The sequence below is a fragment of the Equus asinus genome, chromosome 17, assembly GCF_041296235.1.
Source record: "Equus asinus isolate D_3611 breed Donkey chromosome 17, EquAss-T2T_v2, whole genome shotgun sequence".
NCBI classification, from domain to species: Eukaryota; Metazoa; Chordata; class Mammalia; order Perissodactyla; family Equidae; genus Equus; species Equus asinus.
In genome coordinates, this window is record NC_091806.1 from 34,607,263 (window position 1) to 34,626,410 (window position 19,148).

The 19,148-nt window shown below is 47.9% G+C and overlaps 2 protein-coding genes across 2 annotated transcripts in view; both read right to left on the reverse strand.

Annotated features, from left to right (window-relative positions):
• The window catches only part of LOC106846404 (src substrate cortactin-like), a 46,234-nt gene extending 41,623 nt beyond the window's left edge, over nucleotides 1-4,611 (reverse strand). The window contains 4 exon segments of the mRNA XM_070487867.1: nucleotides 280-390; nucleotides 924-1,034; nucleotides 2,558-2,668; nucleotides 4,485-4,611. Coding sequence (XP_070343968.1) covers nucleotides 280-390; nucleotides 924-1,034; nucleotides 2,558-2,668; nucleotides 4,485-4,596 — 445 coding nt within the window. The 5' untranslated portion in view covers nucleotides 4,597-4,611.
• Nucleotides 4,612-13,570: 8,959 nt separating this feature from the next.
• On the reverse strand, nucleotides 13,571-14,521 carry LOC139040659 (olfactory receptor 5A1-like). Its single transcript, XM_070487409.1, has one exon. It carries the CDS (start codon nucleotides 14,519-14,521, stop codon nucleotides 13,571-13,573), a length of 951 nt encoding a protein of 316 aa, XP_070343510.1.
• Nucleotides 14,522-19,148: the final 4,627 nt, after the last annotated feature.

The following is a 19,148-nucleotide window of genomic DNA, read 5'->3' on the forward strand; positions in this document are numbered from 1 at the left end:
ACAGCGTTCCCAGAGCTGCTGCAGGCAGTGACCAGCGCTCCAGAAGCCCAGTGACATGGGGCCTTCTCGCGGGAGCCCTCCCGTGGGAGGGGACGGGGGTTCCTCACTCCTCTAGCTGAAGGGCTGTCTCAAATCACGGGAGGGCTACGACAACCTCCCACACTGAAGACACAACACCACTGCTACAGAGACACGGCAAAAACACGGCACAGTGACGGACCTGGGAAGGGAAATAAACTCGGGAAACGATCCCAAGTAGGAGATTCAAAATGAAGGTACCTTTTTGAGATTCGTGCAGCTGCAATTTCTCCTGGTGATCCCGGCCAAGAGCACATTTGTCTTGTCTGTCTGTCAGCACACCAAATTTTCCTCCAAACCCTTTCACGTAGTCTAATGGATTAGAAAAAGGACACAAACTGGTATTAACAGATAGCCCGGGCAACAGAGAGAAAACATGTTTTTCAATGCACGTCAATACACACAATTCGCTCAATTCATCCCTTCTCTCTCAGATCTTCGGTAAAACTTTAGGTAACACTCATCAAGAGGCCCTCCTCATACAGCGTATGGAAACTGACCCCATCTGTAATCCCAGCGTTCCGAATAAACGCAGACGGGACCCCACAGAAGCAGCGCCAAGCGATGCAGCTTAAGCAGCAACCGGAGCCCCACAGTCCCACCACTTACACACGCGACACTATTAGCACAAGCGGCACTGCTGGGGTGTTAGAGCCAAAAAAACTGGCAAGAGTCGATCTCTCATGTAACAGCTGTGTTTCTGCTTTGCTGTTTTAAAGCTGGCTGCTTAACTGAGAGATGTCCGTATTAAGGGCTGCTGGTTACGCTCCGTCCCTGTCTGCTGCTCTGGTTACCACCCGTCCCGTTAATGGTCACCGGCTGGAGAGCTGGTAAGATGCAGGCACCTGTCTGGGACTCGTGCTTCTCTGTTTTGCCTTGATACTCAAAGCCGACGGCACTTTTATCCACCTTGTCCTTGTCGATACCGTACTTGCCACCGAAGCCTTTGGAGTAATCTAAAAACAAGGAAAGCAGTTTACAGGCCAGCAACACAACCAGCGAGCAAGCTGTGGATTCCAGCAGGCTTCAAGAAAGTACTTTTAACACTCAATTAAAAAAAATATAAACCAAAAATCTTTTAGGCTCACTATAAGATCACTGATACAGAAAATATCTAAAAGTCTTGCTCGTATGTAATAACAGGACTAGGAAGAGTCCTATAAAGACAGCAGATTTATAACTGTAGCATCTTTCCTTCATTCCAAAAGACAGCATGGAGTAACAGTTTATTACAAAGCTTCTGGATCAGCACGAGCCGAGCAGCCGGCTTTTAATGGGTCCCTCTGCTTCATGGACCAGCACAAGGAGAGGCATGCAGGGGTGCCTGCAAAGACAGGATAAACCTGGAACGCCCTCCAGAAACACCAGCTCTCAAAGCTCCGCCAGTGGAATGGTTCTCTCTGCACTAAAGGAGGACTCCATCGTGGGCACGTCAACGCACGAGCGCGCAGAGCAAACCCCTTCCGCAAAGGCCTGGGGCTGCCGAGGAGCCTGCCTGCCCAGGCACTTGGGGCTGTGCCCCCGACCTCCCAGAGTGGCATTTCCTCTGCCCCAGAGGCCTCTTGGGGAGAAAGTCAGTGCAGACTGCAAGGCATCCAGCAGCAGGTCCTGAGGAACTGGGTGCGCGTGGGGCAGAGGAGCACAGGTCTGCTCCAAGGAGGGAGGGAGAGAAGGCAGTGACAGCGACCCCGCACCGCACGCCACCTGCTGTAACGGAAGTGACACCTGCGGCAAAGGGACACTGGGCTGGCCCACGGCCAGCTCCTCGGAGAAACGCCAAGCCAGTGGGGTTTCCAGTGCTGGGTTTTGGTTTTGTTCTTTAAAGAAACCTGGGATTTTTTTAAATACGTGAGCTCTCAGTTTTTATATGTTGGCAATCATTTTAAAAAATCTAAATGTACAGGCCAAACAAAACAATGAGGAGAACCAACGGTTCATGGCCTCTGCAGGAGGGGCTGAATCTAACGCCCTCCACCTACAGCCCTCGCCGGGTGACGGCAGTAAGTGACCCGCGAGGCCGCCACAGCGAAGGAAGCCAGCACGGCTTCTGAGGACAATCTGGCAATCTATCGAAATTTTAATTCAGTGTTCTCTGACCCAATTATATTTCTAGGAATTTACTCTTGAATAACCACTTACGTACATAAGACACAGGGAGAAGAATACTCATGCAGTCGACTTTTAACATCGAAAATTGAAAATAACCTAACTTGTACATTCCACAGAGGAATGGTTACGTAGACTACGGGATCTTCCCACCACAAGGACTGAGCAGTCACCAAAAACGCGACAGACCCCTACGCTGACCTGAACGGAACAACAACGGCCAAACGTTTGAGTTAAAAAACCGTGTAACTATAACGTGACCCGCCGTACACAGGGGAAACGCCCCAGTGCGCATGTCTGTAAGCGTGTGGGAAGCAGCGGCGAGGGGGCAGGCCGCGCGGTGGACGGGCTGCGGGGCGCCGCCCGGGCGGACCTTTCTGCGACTCGTGCTTCTCCGTCTTGCCCTGGTAGTCGAAGCCCACGGCGCTCTTGTCCACCCGGTCGGCCTGCACGCCATACTTGCCGCCGAGGCTGCTGGAGTAGTCTGTGGAGACACGCAGCAGTGGGCATGGGAGCAGATATGAGCTAACCCGGCGCTTGGTTGAACCAGAACAGAAACGACTCGCGGTGTGACTCAGCAAGAGATCAAGCACACATTCTAAAACACATGAGCCACCCACTGTCACCCACGCGTGCCACCCACTGTCACCCACGCGTGACGCTCGACTCAGTCTACAGCGTCCCTTTCACCTGTTAGGGGCACTTCGTTCATGATGGCAGACGTGAACTGCGTTCCCACCTCGGAAGTTCACCGTTCAGACACTTTCTGAGCACCGACTGCACGGCAGCGAGCAAAGGTCTGAATCACCACTTACATACACTCAAAAGTGTTTCAAGAATAAGTCTAACAAGATGCTTCCACTACAAGTCAGCTGTGGGGCGGGAACGGGGTGGGGGTAACTTCCAGTTCCTGGGGGGCAGAGGATCAAAACCAACTCTGCATCCCCTTGGCTCCTTCTTCCAGCGGGTCTGAAAGTTGCCTCTAGGACTCTGCCCGGCTCCCTGAGCATCTGGGAGCACTTTTCCAACCAGAGGAGAGTCAGGACTGCGCCAGGGGCTCAGCCGCGCTCAGCCACGGGCAGGGGGGCCCACCGACCCACAGCCCTGGGATCTCAGCCCTCGCCAGCCGGCGCCCGGCTGAATCCCGCGGTCAGGGCCTGGGGGATTAGCCAGGCAGAGCGCCGCGGGGCCCACGCAGCCCTGCGCCAAGCGGCGCGCTCACTGGGGATGCCGCCAGCGCTGCGATCAGCGGGAAACGGAACCCCCCCATCCCACCCCCGCCCCCAGGCCCGACACGTCCACAGACCGCGGGCGGAGGAAGCCCCGCACCCGCTCCAGGGAGGCCGCCCGCGGGGATCGAGTTCCTGGTGCAACACTCAGGCGATTCAAACAGAGGAACCAAAAACCCAGAAGCACCTTTCTGCTGATTTCCAACACAGCCAGAAGAGGGATGGCTCCAAATTTAGAGCCTCTCGGCCGTCTGCAGCTGCGCGTGTCGCTGCATTTCCAGTGACCTGATTGCTAAACCCCTCTGTAGGTGGGGGCCGGGCCGCAGGAGCCGCGGCTGCGACGGCCCCGCCCGGGCGCCAGGGAGACCCCGGCCCCTCTCGGTCCTTCCCCGCAGGGCCCCACTCCTACCTCGCCCCGCTTGGACCCAAGCCCCTCCCCGTCGGCCCTCCAACTCCTTCCCCTAAACCCCAGGGCCCTGATCCCGTCGCCCCCGATCCCGGACCCCTCCCCGCAGGGCCCCTCTCCTACCTCGCCCCGCTTGGACCCCAGCCCCTTCCCCTCGGCCCTCCACCCCCGTCCCCTAAACCCCTGGGCCCTGAGCCCCTCCCCCCGGACCCTACCCCCTCCCAGCATGGCCTCTCTCGCACCTCGCCCCCCTCCGACCCTCGGCTCCTCCACTCTCTCTTCTCCTAGCCCCCGGGTCCCGGGCACCCTCTCAGACCCCAGACCCCCTCCCCGTCTGGCCCTCTCCTCCCCTTCCTCCCTGCAGCCCCGGCCCCTCCCCTTCGGACCCCTAAACCTCAGAACTGCCCTTCCCTCCCCGACACCAGGCCCTCCCCACCGCTCGGCGCCCCGCCCCTCACCCCGCGGTCCCCCGGCCCCCGGCCCCGGCTCCCCGGCCTGGGGAAGCCTCGCCCACGCTCCCCCCGCGGCCGACCCGAAACCGCGAGCGGAAGAGCGGCTAGACCGCTGCGGCCGCCGCTTCCTTCCCTTTTCGGGGCCCGGGGGCGCCCCAGGAGCGCCGCGGAGGGGCCGGCCCCCCCCGCCCGGCGAGAGCCGCGCTCGCTCACCGCCGCCTGGCTCCGTCCGGCCCCACTCGACTCCGGCCCCGGCCCCTCCGCGCCCGCCGCTCCCAGGCGCCCGGCTCCACTTCCGGTTCCTTGGGCGGGGGCGGGGCCTCATCCAGGTCCCGACGAGGCCCCGCCCCTCCCCGGCACGTCCCGCCCCTCGCCCGGCCGCCTCCCTCGCGCGCGTGCGCGGGCAGCGCGGGCCGAGCTCCGCCGGGGTGCGAGCCTGCAAAGCGTGCCTGGAAACACTCTGTTCCTACACGCAGAGTCAATGTACGGAGCGCCCACCGTGTGCGCACGAGAGTGTGCTCAGATGCAGACGATCCCAGGTGGGTCTCGAGGATTGACAACTCTGCCCGGGGTGAGAAAGGGAAAATGAGCCAGGCCTGGGGGTCAGTGCCCAGTGCATGAGCCCTGAGGACTCACAAGAGGTGAATTTGACCGCCAGTCAGCTGGAGGGACGAGCGTCTTCATCATCCACCCCTCCATCCATCCATCCATCCATCCATCCATCACCCATACATCTATCCGTCCATCTGTTCTCTATTCATCCATCCATCATCCATCCATTCATTCATCATCCATCCATCCATCATCCCTTTTCTTCCATCCACCCTCCATTCTATCCGCCCATCCATCTGTCATCCATCTGTCCACCCAGCCTCCATTCATCCACCCATCCTTCTATCCATCCCTCACCCACACATCCATCCATCCATCATCCATCTTCTCTATCCACCCATCCACCCTCCATTTACCCACCCCACCATCCATCTATCCATCATCCATCCATTCATCATCCATTCTTCTGTCCATCCAGAGAAGGTCAGGTATGCATCAGAGATAGAAGGTCAGCAGAATAAACACAGCCCTTGCCTTCAGGAACCTTCCAGCCTAGAAGGGGAATCAGGCGTTAATCACATAGATAGATAATTAGGAAAAAAGATAAATGCTGTGAGGAAGAAGTCAAAGGTGTCATGAAATTATACTGGGGAAAAGGTGGGACATGAAGTCATCCAAGAGATCAGACAAGGTTTCTTTGAGCAATTCACCTTTGTGCCAAGATCTGAAGGCCAAATAGAAGTAAACCAGGTAAGGAGCGAAGAATTTTCCAGGTGAGAAAACAGCACGTGCACAGGCCCTGGGATCGGAAAGGTCTTGCCACAGAGGAACTGAAGGCAGTTCAGTGTAGCGGAAGTGTGGTGATGAAGCAGGGAAGTGGGGTGGGATGGGGCCGGGTCATGGAGAGGTTGGAAGGGCACAGCAAGGACCTTGGTCTTTATTCTAAAAGAAATGGGAAGTCCTTGGAGGAAGTTAAACAGAGAAGAGACATCATGCAGTTTGGACGGTAGTGAAATCCCTCTAACAGCTGTGTGGAGAACGGATGGGAAGAGGGCCAGGCAGGAGCTCGGACAGCCAGTTCAGGCAGACTGGTGGTGGCGGGTAAGAGGGAGAGAAGCGAGTGGATACAAGAGACATTGAGAAAGTTAAATTGTCAGGCTTGAGGATGGATGGGGCTGTGGGGTGGGGAAGGAGATGTCAGGTGTCAAAGGATAATTTTTTTCAAAAAGAAAACTATTTTCATGCGTATATAAAATGAACACATCAAAGATTTTATTTACCTTAATAACGAATGAAGTGATAAAATGTTACAACTTATTCAAAGGAGAAGTCAAAGGAATGCTGAAACGAATTTGCAAAAACTGGTCTGCCCGTAGGGCAACAGTCACTCGTATGTCACTGGACACAGCTAATTTGAGCTTCTATAGACAAGAATTACTTGCACTGCTGTCTGTTTTCCAGAGGTATGAAATAGATTAGGCAAGAACAGAGGCACACATCCCACGGAATGAGATGATCATCGGAGGCTCCGGCGTTCTGTTGAAAGAATATCCAGTGATAAGTTGTGCCCATGCTGAAGTCTGAAATTTTTCCTTACAAAAGGGTGACTCTGAGCATCTGAGTAGGCGCCTAGATGGGGAAACGGGCAGCGGTGGGGCAGAGAGGCATCAAGATGGAGTGGGGAGAGTAAGAATAGAGTTTTGGACTTGGTCCATTGGAGGGGCCGTGGCACATCGAGGTGAGGTCCAAGAAGTGATGCTGGAGACGTGGCTTGAGTTGGGGCTTTGAGAGTAAGCAGGATGAGGTCATAAAAGGTAGGAAGGCGTCCCGGGAAGAGGAAGAAATTCAAGCAAAGGCGCAGAGATGGAAGAGAATGGGAAACATCGAGGTCAGACTGATAGAAGTGTTTTCACGCCCATCGCTACTACACACAGTGAGCGGAGCGGGTGGTGACGTGTCCAGCTCCCCATCTGCGCAGCTAGCACCTGCACCCTGGAGCTGTAATACGGCGACCGCATGTCGTTGGATTAGCCCAGGGCCAGGCACACAGAAAGTGCCCCATAAGTGTTGCCCCTTAGTTGGCTGTAAGGGGAACCGAAAGCCCGCGAGGCAGGCAGGCAGGGTAAGGTATCTGCATTTTACTAAAGCAGAGATGCAGGAGATCAGAGAGGCTGGGTGCCCTACCTGAAGCCACATAGCAAGTGGGCGAGACCCCAGTTGGGACCCACACCTGTGGTCTGGGAGACATTATTCAGAGCACCCTCTTTCAATGGGAAAACTGTGGATACCTCAATTCTGCCTCAGGTTTCCCCACCTTTCCTTCCATGACCTGCCGTCCAACTTGCGGAGGGAGCCTCAGCCTGAGCTCCAGGGAGCATCCCGAGACCTAGGCCTCAGCCAATCAGCTCACTGCACTCCTCTAACGCTGATTGGCTCAGGAGCAAGCACGTGCTTCAACCGGGTCCAATGGGACTTGGCGGAGGCTTCCAGGAGACCCGGAAGTTGTGTTCTCCCGGCAGCGAGGGCGGGATGGAGGCCCGCCGGCGGTGCAAGTGTCTCCTCGCTGAGCTGATAGCCCGCGGGGGCGGAGGAGCCGGGCCTGGACGGCGCCTGCGGTCCCCAAGGCCGGGTCCTCCTTACTCCGTTCCCTTCCACGAGCCAGCACGTTCCCTGGCCGCCCCTGCCATGATGGTCCTAACGGAATACAAAGGGGACAGTGCGAGAGGCAGGGACGACGAGCGGGGACATCTCTGGGATGCGCCGGGGACCCGGTCCCTGCGGCCCGGATGCCTGTAGGGCTATGTGCACTTTCAGGGGCTGCTGGACCCAGTTACCGTGGTCTAGGATTTATACAACAACCGAAAGTTATTCTCTCCCCACCTGGAGATCGGAAATTGGAAACCGAGGTGTGGGCAGGCGTGCATCCCTCCTGGACGCTGGCGGGGAGAAAGCTTTCCTGTCTCTTCCAGCTTCTGGTGGCTGCCGGCTAGCCTTGGCTTGCGGCTGCATCGTCCAGGCGCTGCCTCTGGCTGCACGTGACCTTCTCTTCTCCTCTGTGTGTCCCTCTGAAGCCCCCACTGCCTCTCTCTCAGAAGGAGACACGGGACTGCATTTCGTGCCCCCGGGAGAATCCAGGATAACTCCTCAAGTCTTTAACTGAACCCTCTCTGTGGCCGTATGAAGTAATATCCCAACGCAGGGGATCAGGAAGTGGACGCATCTTTTTGGAGGCCACCATCAGCCCACCACAAAGGCCTACGAAAGGGCTTTATTTTAAAAGCAGAAGAAGAAAATTAACATTTAGGTTGGAGAAAGTATGTATGTTCTATAAATGTGATGTTACTGGAGTCATCTTTGTATCAATGCTATTGTAAAATATAATGTTTTTTCCCCATAGAGGAAGGAGCCCACAAAGGCAGAAGTGCCTAGGGCCCCTGAAAATCAGAATTCCCACCTGTTCACAAGGAACCTGAATACGAAAACCAGGTGGTTAAAAAGACTCTGGAGAAGGCTCCAGAAGGAGGTTTCTTTTCTTTTCTTTTCTTTTCTTTTTTTTGAGAAAGATTAGCCCTGAGCTAACATCTGCCACCAATCCTCCTCTTTTTGCTGAGGAAGACTGGCCCTGAGCTCACATCCGTGCCCATCTTCCGCTACTTTCTATGTGGGATGCTTGCCACAGCATGGCGTGCCAAGCGGTGCCATTCCACACCCGGGATCCGAACCGGCGAACCCCAGGCCTCCGAAGCAGAACGTGCGAACTTAACTGCTGCGCCACCGGGCCGGCCCCCAGAAGGCGGTTTCTTGACTGAGTGACTGGGAAGAATGAGGGGTTTTAGGCTAAATGAGGAAGTCAGAACTGGAAGGAGGGGAGCTAACACTGGGGAGGCAGCCTGCGGGCCACGTGGCTTCTGCCCCTCAGGAGAGCGTGTGGCCCAGACCAGCTGGCCACATAGCGATTGTGGATACAAGGTAATCCTTTTAATACAGGATGGTTCATTTTTCCCTGGAAACAGCTTTATGAGTTGAAAATTATTTTTAAGAGCATCTTATTGAGATGTGATTTACATAAAATATAGTACACTCAAAGTGTACAATTCTGTGGTTTTTAATATAGTCACAGGGTGGTGCAACCATCTCCACGACCTAATTTTAGAACATTTTCATCCCCCCCAAACAAGCCCACCTCGTTAGCAGTCAACCCCTGTGCCCCGCTCCCCCCCACCCCCGCAAGCAGCCTCTCATTACTTTCTCTCTGTGAGGTGGGTATTGTTGCTTCCATTTCCCAAATGAGGACAGCCAGAGCTCACTGGGGCTTTCAGCGGGAGGTGGGGCGTGAGCCGTTTGTGACACCCAGACCCATCCAGCGTCTCTGTGGAGAACAGACTGCTTCAGAGTCACTGCTGGTGAAAAGGCAAAAGGCAGGGCCCGTCTCCCCTTTGACACACCGTGTCAGGAGAGTGTGTGGCAGAGACTGGCTGGCCAAGTAGCAATGACAGATACAACGTCAAATTTGGAAAGCGAAAAGGTTTAGCCGTGCTCAAAAACAAGTTGAATGTCTCTATGGACCGGAAGTGAATAGAAATGTGACGTGGGGGGCTGAGGCTGCAGGCCTGCTGGGCCCGGGGTGCCCACCCTGGTCCAAGAAGCCGAAAAGGCAAATGCAGTGAGGACAACCTGCCCAGCCCACAACAGGACTCGAGCAGGTCAGCTCCTGCCTCAGGGCACGGACAGCCTCCATGGCGTCCACACCACCACGTAGGGCGGGATAACTCGGTGTGGCAGAGAGTGGATCCCCAGCCCTCCTTCTGGACTCACTGGGCCTCTGGCTGCACAGCTCCACATCTCCCAGCTTCTTTGGTGACGGCTGCGGCCACATAACCAAGATCTCACAATGGAACATGAGAGAGGAGGATATGCACCGCTTTCTGGCCCGTAAAAACACCCGCACGGCTTCCCCCTTACCATAGGTTGGGATGACGGCAAAGATGGATCCGTGCCCGTTGCTGCTGGGACGAATTACAACCAAGGTCGTGGCTGAAAAATGCAGATACTTACAGTTCTGGAGGCCGGAAGTCTGAAATCAGTTTCGTTGGGCCAAAGTCAAGGCCAAAGAGAGACCCCAAGGAAGAGCCCGCTGCCCCTTCCAGCTTCTGAAGGCCACCTGCACCTGCATTCCGTGCCTCGGGGCCTCTTGCTTGAGTCACTGAGACTCAGGCTTCTGTTGTCACATCTACTTCCTCTCTGTGGTGGAATCTCTCACTGCCTCCCTGTTGTGGGGACCTTGTGATCACACTCAGGACCCAACCGGATAATCCAGGAGAATCTCCAGAGTCCCTTTTTCCATATAAGGTAATATTCACATGTTCTGACGATTGCCGAATGGACATTCTCGGGGGCCGTTATTCAGCCAGCCACATTAAGGTGACAGGTAGACCTTGGAAGCCATGTGCTGGAGACGGCAGAGCCCCCACTAGCCTGGGTCCCTGCGAGACTGAACGGAACAGATCTTCCTTACCATCCCCTCCTCCTCCTCTGTCTGACCGGGAACATACACCCTGGCCTGTTGCATGAGATGGAAATGAAATCCTGTGTTTAAGACATGATCTGCGCAGTCAATTTGTTACAGGTGTCTGGCCCACCCCAATACAGAGAGCTTGGAGGCGAGTGCAGAACAGGAAGACGGGCAGGGCCCCACACTGAGGGAGGAAGAGAAAAAGCAAAACAAAACGCTTCCCACTTGTTATAAACCAATGTTACCTCAATTAAAAAAAATAAAGTAGGGGCTGGCCCCGTGGCCGAGTGGTTAAGTTCTCACGCTCCGCTGCAGGCGGCCCAGCATTTCGTTGGTTCGAATCCTGGGCGCGGACATGGCACTGCTCATCAAACCACGCTGAGGCAGTGTCCCACATGCCACAACTAGAAGGACCCACAATGAAAAATATACAACTATGCACTGGGGGGGTCTTTGGGGAGAAAAAGGAAAAAAATAAAATCTTTTTTAAAAAAATAAAGTAAAAAATATTTTAAGAAACACTTCCCACTTAAAAGGGAAAAGAGTTAGAGGGAGAAAACTCCCCAGGCTCTTGCTCTCTGGAGTCATGTTTACCATGGAATTATTCCCCTGCTAATTTTTCATGCCCCACTTTGCCATGTCCCTTCTAATTCAATTCCACACTTCCTCATGGTCCTACTATGATCTCATGATTATAGCTTTTCTTTTAATGAACTTGGAATCATTTGTGGTGGAAAGGACCTAGTGATCATCTCTTTCAATACCATTAATGTCCAGGTGGGGACTAGAAGCCAGTGGATCTAAGAGATTTGCCCAAGATGACACAGCTGGCTGGTAATATAACCTGACAACAGTAAATTAGATATGTGGACACTTTTACAAAGCACTTTCATTTTAGACAAATACATACATGCACTTTCTCAAATACCTAACCTGAATCAATCATCTCAGCAGTCCTATGAGGCATACATGGCGTGATTTACTATGCATAAGTGAGGAAATCACAGCAAAAAGGAATACAATAAAACTAATTCATGATAGAGCCATGACTTATTGTGGTTAATACCATGGGCATTGGTGTCAGCCAATCTGGGTGGAATTCCAGCTTTCCATTTATTGGTTGTGTGACCTTGAGCAAATTAACCTCTCCAAGCCTAAGTATATATCACCTATTAAATGGGGCTAATAATAGTAGCTACTTCATACAGCAGTTTTTCATAGAATCAAATCAGATAATGCTCATAAAGCACTTAGCCTGTGAGGTACACAGCATGCCTCCCATTAATAGCAGGTTTAATTTGTGTGTTCTGAATTGGAGTTCTTTACAACATATTATGCTGCATTACTAATCCTTCATTAAAAAATATCTGTTTAAGATCATTCTCACAAACGTTTCTTGTCTTTTTTTTTTTGGTGGAGATCATCTACCCTGCCATTACTAGGGAAACAGAGATGTTTTAGGAAGGTCTCATTCTTGGTTTGCTCTATTTCAGTTAATATTAATTCTAGAGAGAGAGTGGTGGGTGGGGCAATGAGTTAATTATTTAATTTAACTCTTCCTAATAGGTTAGTAGTCAGATATTCCCACAAGTAAGAACTGTAATAGATTAATCTTTTAAATTGAACAGATTCTTAAGATGTTTTTAAAAATATAACACCAAAAGTATAGAATTAGGGCACCCATTCAAACCATGGAGAGCATGTTTCTGGTCAATAAGAAGCATCTATGCTCCACAAATTAAATTTTGTGAGACTTAAGATGAATTGTGGCTACTCTGGGAAGAACATGGAAGACCTCAATATGCTCAAAGCTTCTATCTGTAAAATGTGGATAATTTCTCAACTGCCAACTTCATATGGTAATAGAAAAAAATCACATCCATGCAATTTAACTATATGAAGTGTAGAGTATTGTATAAATACTAATGTAATATATGTGAAGCTTACTATTTAAATTCTCCTCTAGGGGCCAGCCCTCTGGCCGAGTGGTTAAGTTTGTGCACTCCGATGTGGCAGCCCAGGCTTTTGCTGGTTTGGATCCTGGGCATGGATGTGGCACCACTCATCAGGCCACGCTGAGGTGGCGTCCCACGTGCCACAACTGGAAGGCCCCACAACTGAAATATACAACTATGTACTGGGGGGATTTGGGGAAAAAAGCAGAAAGAATAAAATATAGATTGGCAACAGTTGTTAGCTTAGGTTCCAATCTTTAAAAAAGTAAAAAGTAAAAAAATTCTCCTCTAAAAGTATATGTCCATTTAAATGTTCTTTAAATTCTCTTAGTTGGACTCGAGTCTACATCGTACCCCCAAGTAAACTGGCTTTGCTGCTCCCTGGTCAAACTTAAGGTCCAGGAATATTTGGGAGACTCGGATCTCTGGAACTCAGATCCTGTCTCCCTAGACACACCATGACAGCCTGCATTTCTGAGGTCTTGCATGGTCTCTGGTAAGCTACCATAGAGCAGGCTACAGGCCAACTATGACCAGAAGTTGATGACTTTGACTTCTTTCTAGCCTCTGAGAATCTCTCTAACTCTTGACCTTATTGTGCCCCTTCTTTCTACCATTCCTTTCACCCATACCTTTTTCAAAATTCACTTCACAAGGAGGCTCAATGAGTAAGATGGAAGGAACAAGCTTATTTGGGAATAAAGCCAGATCAATCTTTCTTCTTCTCCTCTCCTGTCATATTTTATCTTTCTCTGTCTTTCCTTCAGTCTTTCTATCTCTCTCTTTCTGTGTCCCTCCCTCTCATACTCACTCTCTCTCCCTCTTTGAGGTGGAGATTAAAAGTACTCATTTTAAAATAATTTTTAAGTTTCACAACTTGATTTTATACATTATTTTATTTTATTGAAATACATATAAAAGCTTAACAGTTGAAAATGAATAAAAGACATTTTAAAAATCATAGGAGAAAGACTGTGTGGATTCCTAGGTTCTTGTCTATCTCTGCATATAATGTCTATCAGAACCTCTGTTCTCAAAATATGGGGTTTACCTACGTGGGTATAATCCTGGGAACAAACCTTTTAAACTAGATTCAATGTTCATAACACTGCCTCAAACTGATCGCTTGGTAGTGTGAGCTAAATATGATGGCACCAGGAATCAAGAAGTGAGTTTTTCACTTCTCTCTATCTAGCTGTTGTATGACCTACAAAAAGTTCTTACATGTTCTTATCTCTATTTTCCTTATAGGGGAAATAACACCTGCCCAAATATTGTTTTTATGGAAATAAATGTGTTACTCTCTTTGTCATCCTCTTGAGGGCCTCTTTGATCTCCTTGTTCCTGAAACTATAGATAACAGGGTTTAACATGGGGATTAGGATAACATAGAACACTGACAGCACCTTGTTTTGCTTCTTGGAGTGGCTAGAGTTAGGATGCAGGTACATAAAGAGGCTGGTGCTATAGAAGATTGTCACAACTACTAGGTGGGAGGCACAGGTATTGAAGGCCTTGGCACTACCTTTGATGGAAGATAGTTTCAGGATGGAAGCTACAATGATTGCATGAGATAAGATGATTACCAAGAAGGAACCAAACCCAACAAAAATAGATTCGAGAGACAGAATCATTTGGCTGATGTGGGAATCAGAACAAGACAAAGAAATAATCTGGGTTACATCACAGTAGAAATTTGGAATGATGTTGGGCCCACAGTAGTAGAGACGAAAGCAAGAAACTGTTTGAACTAAGCTACCAAGGAAACCACTCCCATAGGCCCCAGCAATCAACTTATGACAGAGGCCAGGAGCCATGATGCTCGAGTACTGCAGAGGCCTACTGATACCAACAAATCTGTCATAGGCCATGGTGGCCAAGATGCAGCATTCAGCCTGACCCATCCAGCACCCAATAAAATACTGGGTGGCACAGGCAATGAAGGAAATGTTTTTTTCATCTTTTAAGAAGTCTGAAAGCATTCTTGGGCTATTTGAAGAAGAATAACAGATGTCTAAAAATGATAGGAAACTGAGAAAAAAGTACATAGGCGTGTGCAGGTGGGAGTTCATCCTGATTACGATGATAAGACCCAGGTTCCAGATTAGAGTCATAAGGTAGATCCCTAGAAAGACTGGGAATAGTACACGCTGCACCTCTTTTTCATCTGAAAGTCCCAGGAGGACAAACGTGGACACAGAAGTCTCATTTCTATTCCTTTCCATGGACATGGTTAGTGTCATCTACTGACAAAAAAGATGACAGATGGAAATTATTTCATTCTCAAAAAACAAAAACAAGTATTCTTCGTCTTTTTCCAGTCATGCAGCTGACTAAATATACAACTTAAATCATCATGTTGAGTTAATCTGTCTTCCACGCATGATTACCAAACTTAAATGAACAATTCCCTTCAGTAAACATTCTCATTCTCTTTGGGGACAAAAGACAGTAAATTGGCATTATGAGTACATTATCCTCTGAAATGTCTTAATTTCATGTTTTAACTTCCTAGAATTCACAAATATATGAGAATCAGAAATAGACAAAACTGGTGAAAACTGCTATCTCTCAATATGGTGAAACAAAAATTCTCCTCACACATGGCTCTGATGTTAATCAGTGCTTGAAGAAGTCCCTGAATCATGAGGCTTCATACACCAAATGAGGATGCTGGAGTACATGTCTTTTAAAATCTCCTTCGGGGGCAAGCCCTAGGGGCCTAGCGGTTACGTTCAGCGCCCTTCACTTAGGGTACCTGGGTTTGAATCCTAGACACTGACCTACACCATTCTTCTGTTAGAGGCCATGCTGTGGTACAGCCCACATAAAAAGAAAAAAAGGGGAAATATTGTAAATGGCTGTTAGCTCAAGGCAAATCTTCCTCAGAAAATAAATAAATAAATACATAGAATCTTTGGAACCAAGATTCCACTAAACTGTAATCAGGGAGGGTGGACTATCTTGTAACTGCCTTTCTGTTTTCATAAAACCATCTGAGATCTAAAAATAATGCCATAGAATAGTGGGAAGAGTCAGAGACAAGATATAGTTTGGAAATGGATGTGAGTTGAACAACTTAATGATTCTAGGAAAGCACCTGAGAAGTTAGATAAGATAAGTTTGAAAGAGCCATTATGCTCCTTTCTTTGCAGGTGCAGCTTTTTCTTTCTTCAAATCAGAGATACTTATAAGTTAAATTATCTAAGACAGTGACTCTTGATCTTCTTTGAGTCAGTGATACATTTGAAAATCTGTTACAAAGTCTGAACCCTGTACCCAGGAAACTGCAACCACTTATCACCTCTGCATATGGTTTTATTGGATTCTCTGTCACCCTCAAGTCTATTCATGGTTCCTAGATTCAAGACTTCTGTAGAAGTAGAGTGATTTGAACTCATGTAAGGATGAGGATGCTTAGGCAAGGGACATGGGGATTAGAAAACTGAGGCAGGATTTCTGGAAGTCCTTTCTCTTTTTCTCCTTGGAGCCAGTCCAGAGAAGTTAAGCACTAAGTCTTCAGGCCAAACAGTAAATAACCAAAATAATATTTTTGCATAAGACACTGCATGCCCTCTTCAAGATGCAATAGCTGTCATCTCTTCAGGTGGTCATTAGAACATCTCCAGCACAAGTATATTTTTATTCAGATGAACTCAAACTAGAAAGAAAATCATGGGAAGCCATGAAACCTAGAAAATATATGTCACATGTAGCTGAGAGTTTTGTGTTTGCGTAAAGCAGAAGTCTTGGAGATTTCCCTGGAGAAAGACTGCAACATTAGTGGAATAAACTATGTCTATGAACTACAAATACTTGTCAGTATTAGCCATCCAGAATGACTTTCTTTTCGCCAATCATTTCCCAGCCTTCTAGGACCAAAAATGAACAATATGAGAAAATCCCCATTGAAGCATAAGGCTGTAGTCTGAGAAGTGAGGCAGAAGGGTTCATTTCCCAAAATTAGATCTGTCTTTGCTTCATGGTGAACTCTTTTGAAAAGTATTCTGAAGGAAGGAAGTTACTAATTAGAAAATAAATGCAAGATTTGAGATCAATGTGGAAGGAAAAATGGGAGCAGACAGAATATGTACAGTCATGTGCCACGTAACAACATTTCAGTCACCAACAGACCGCATAAATGATGGTGATCCTATAAGACTAGTACCATATAGCATAGGTGTGTAGTAGGTATACCAAGGAGGTTTGTGGAGGTACAGTCTATGATGTTCAGACAAAAACGAAATTGACTAATGATTCATTTCTCAATGTTTCCCCACAATTAAGTGATGCATGAGTGTATTGATCATGCCAGACTTAGGTGTGGTTCTGTCCACAGTGAGACTGAATAGAAAGAGAATTTTGTGAGAACAGAGCAGAAAACTACATTCTTCATCATCATCACAGTCATCATCTTAACCAACAATCATGACAACAAAAAGATTGATTTTACATCTACGATATATTCTGTTCATCTTCTACTCACGGAGGTATTCACAGCTTCCTCTAATGTCCATTCATTCAATAAGGTAAACTTAAGCCTGATGTGCTATCTATCAAACACAGGTAATATTCTGAAATTGTCTTTATATTTCTAGTATATGCCTCTGGAACCACAATTAAATGTCTGTCATTGAATCTTCTTGCTCTCCCCTCCACTTCACTCAAACATCCATTATTTGTATTTCTCTCCTGTGTTCTGTTTAATTTTTACAGATCTCTCTTCCAGATAATTTATTCTATCATAAGTTTTGCTAACTGGCTGTTTAATGCATCTGTTTAATTTCACATTTCAGTGATAATATTTTGTTTTCTCTCTAAAGGTTTCATTTTGTTCTTTTCCTGAGTGGTCATCTTTGATAGTCTCTTATTCTTTCATCATACTTTCTATAGCATCCATTATGTAAACATATTAAACATATTTATTTCTTATTAATATCTAATAATTTACATAGTTTTGCAAATCTGATTTTATAGTTTGATGTTATAGCTGACTCTCAGCAAGATATCTTGTATTTTTGTCTGCTTAGTGACTTTTTTATCTTAATTTAGCATTTAAAAAAAATTTATCTGTGGGAATCACTGAGGCTTGAGTTTAAAATGTCTTCCTTCAGAAATGCTTTATATTATTTCTGTCAGATACCTTAGGGGCAACACCAACACAGAATCCCTTTAAACAAAAATTTTGACTTGGTGTCTTTTGGTGTCACAATAGTCAAAGATATAAGCTGCATATCTACATGAGTAAGTGTATGAGATTAAAAATTATCAGAGGAAGGAGGAATGTTAGCATCTTAGCAGTAAAAGACAGTCCTTCTTTTTGTCCCACTTTTGTAAGAATGAATTAGACATCCATTCTTGAGCAAAAACATCTTGTGGGAGTTGTGGTATCCAGGGCCATAGACCAAGGGACCCAGGAGAAATCTTGCCTACCTGTGTATCCCATAATAGTCAAACAGACCTCAGAATGGGCTGCAGAGCCAGCAGGAGTCAGTGAACCTACCTAAGTCCATCTGGGTTATGATCAGGTAAAGTCTGGAGAGTGCTGTCTTTGGCAGACACCCATGAATGAGAGAGACTTTGTGGAAGCCCAGCCTTCTTGAGAGTGGAGTACAGTGAACTATTGGAACAGAAAAGAAGCATGAGTTGGTCACAGTGGGGAAGGTGAGAGGAGCATTCCAAGGACCACTCATTCAAGGCAACAATGCACAGTCTGAAATATTCAACGGTGGTGAACTATGCCACAGGGGAAAAGAACAGTGAGTGAGTGCCCAGCCACTTCAGTAGTGTTGGACACAGCTGGAGAAATCTGTGTCTCTAAAAAGAACCTAGTGCACTGAGACAGGTAGTTGGTGATGGAGGGAGGGAGAAGATCAGGAAATAAACAAATGATAATATCAAAAGACATTAAATGAGCATAGTTCCTGCCTACTGCACTCAGGATTTCAGCTGAAATCCTCCGTGAGCCTCCAGGAGTACCTCACCCAAGAATCTCCCCCCCAGATCAGTGGGAACCACAAGGCCCCAGTGCCAAACCCACACCTCTCCCCACTCTGCAACTGGCTTCTTGTGAATATTTCTAAGGGAAGCAGTGACAACAAAGCTGGTAAACTGGGTGGTCTCAGAAAAATAAACCTGGGTCTATGGCAAGAGAGAACACACAAACATGAGCTATAGCACTAGCTTTGAGAAAACAAATAAGAGGTTTCCAGTAGCCATCCTCGTGAATTGTAACGAGGAAGACACAATAGCCTAAAAATTCTGCCAACCATGGTAGCAAGCAGAGTGGAGCACATTCACCCATATAAAGTCAGAGAAAATCTCAGATATAACACCACCAGTGACAGTAAACCCCATAGGAAGGCAATTAGTAAAGATTTTAGGAGGTCTTTTTTAATTCAAATGTAAAAGCAGCAACCAAAACCTACAAGAAATATGAAATATCAAGGAAATATGTTGTCACCTAAAGATGACCATAATCTCCAATTTCAGAAGTTTAAAGGTACATAATTTTGTGACCAAGCTAATAAAGAATTCAAAATAGCTTTTTGAAGAATCTCAATGAACTACAAGGTAACTAAAAAGACAATAATGAGGTTAGGAGAAAAAAATGAACAAAATGATATATACACACACACACACACACACATATATATATATATGTACTAAATAAACCAAAACTATAAAAAAGAAACAATTTCTGGCACTGAAGAATTCAATGAATGAAATGAAAAATGCAATAAAGAGCATTTGCAGTAAAGAAAACTGAAGACAAATAAGTGAGCTAGAAGACAAGAAGTTTGAAATAACCCAGTCAGAGCAAGGCAAAGAAAAAAAGAAAGACAATAGAGCAAAGAA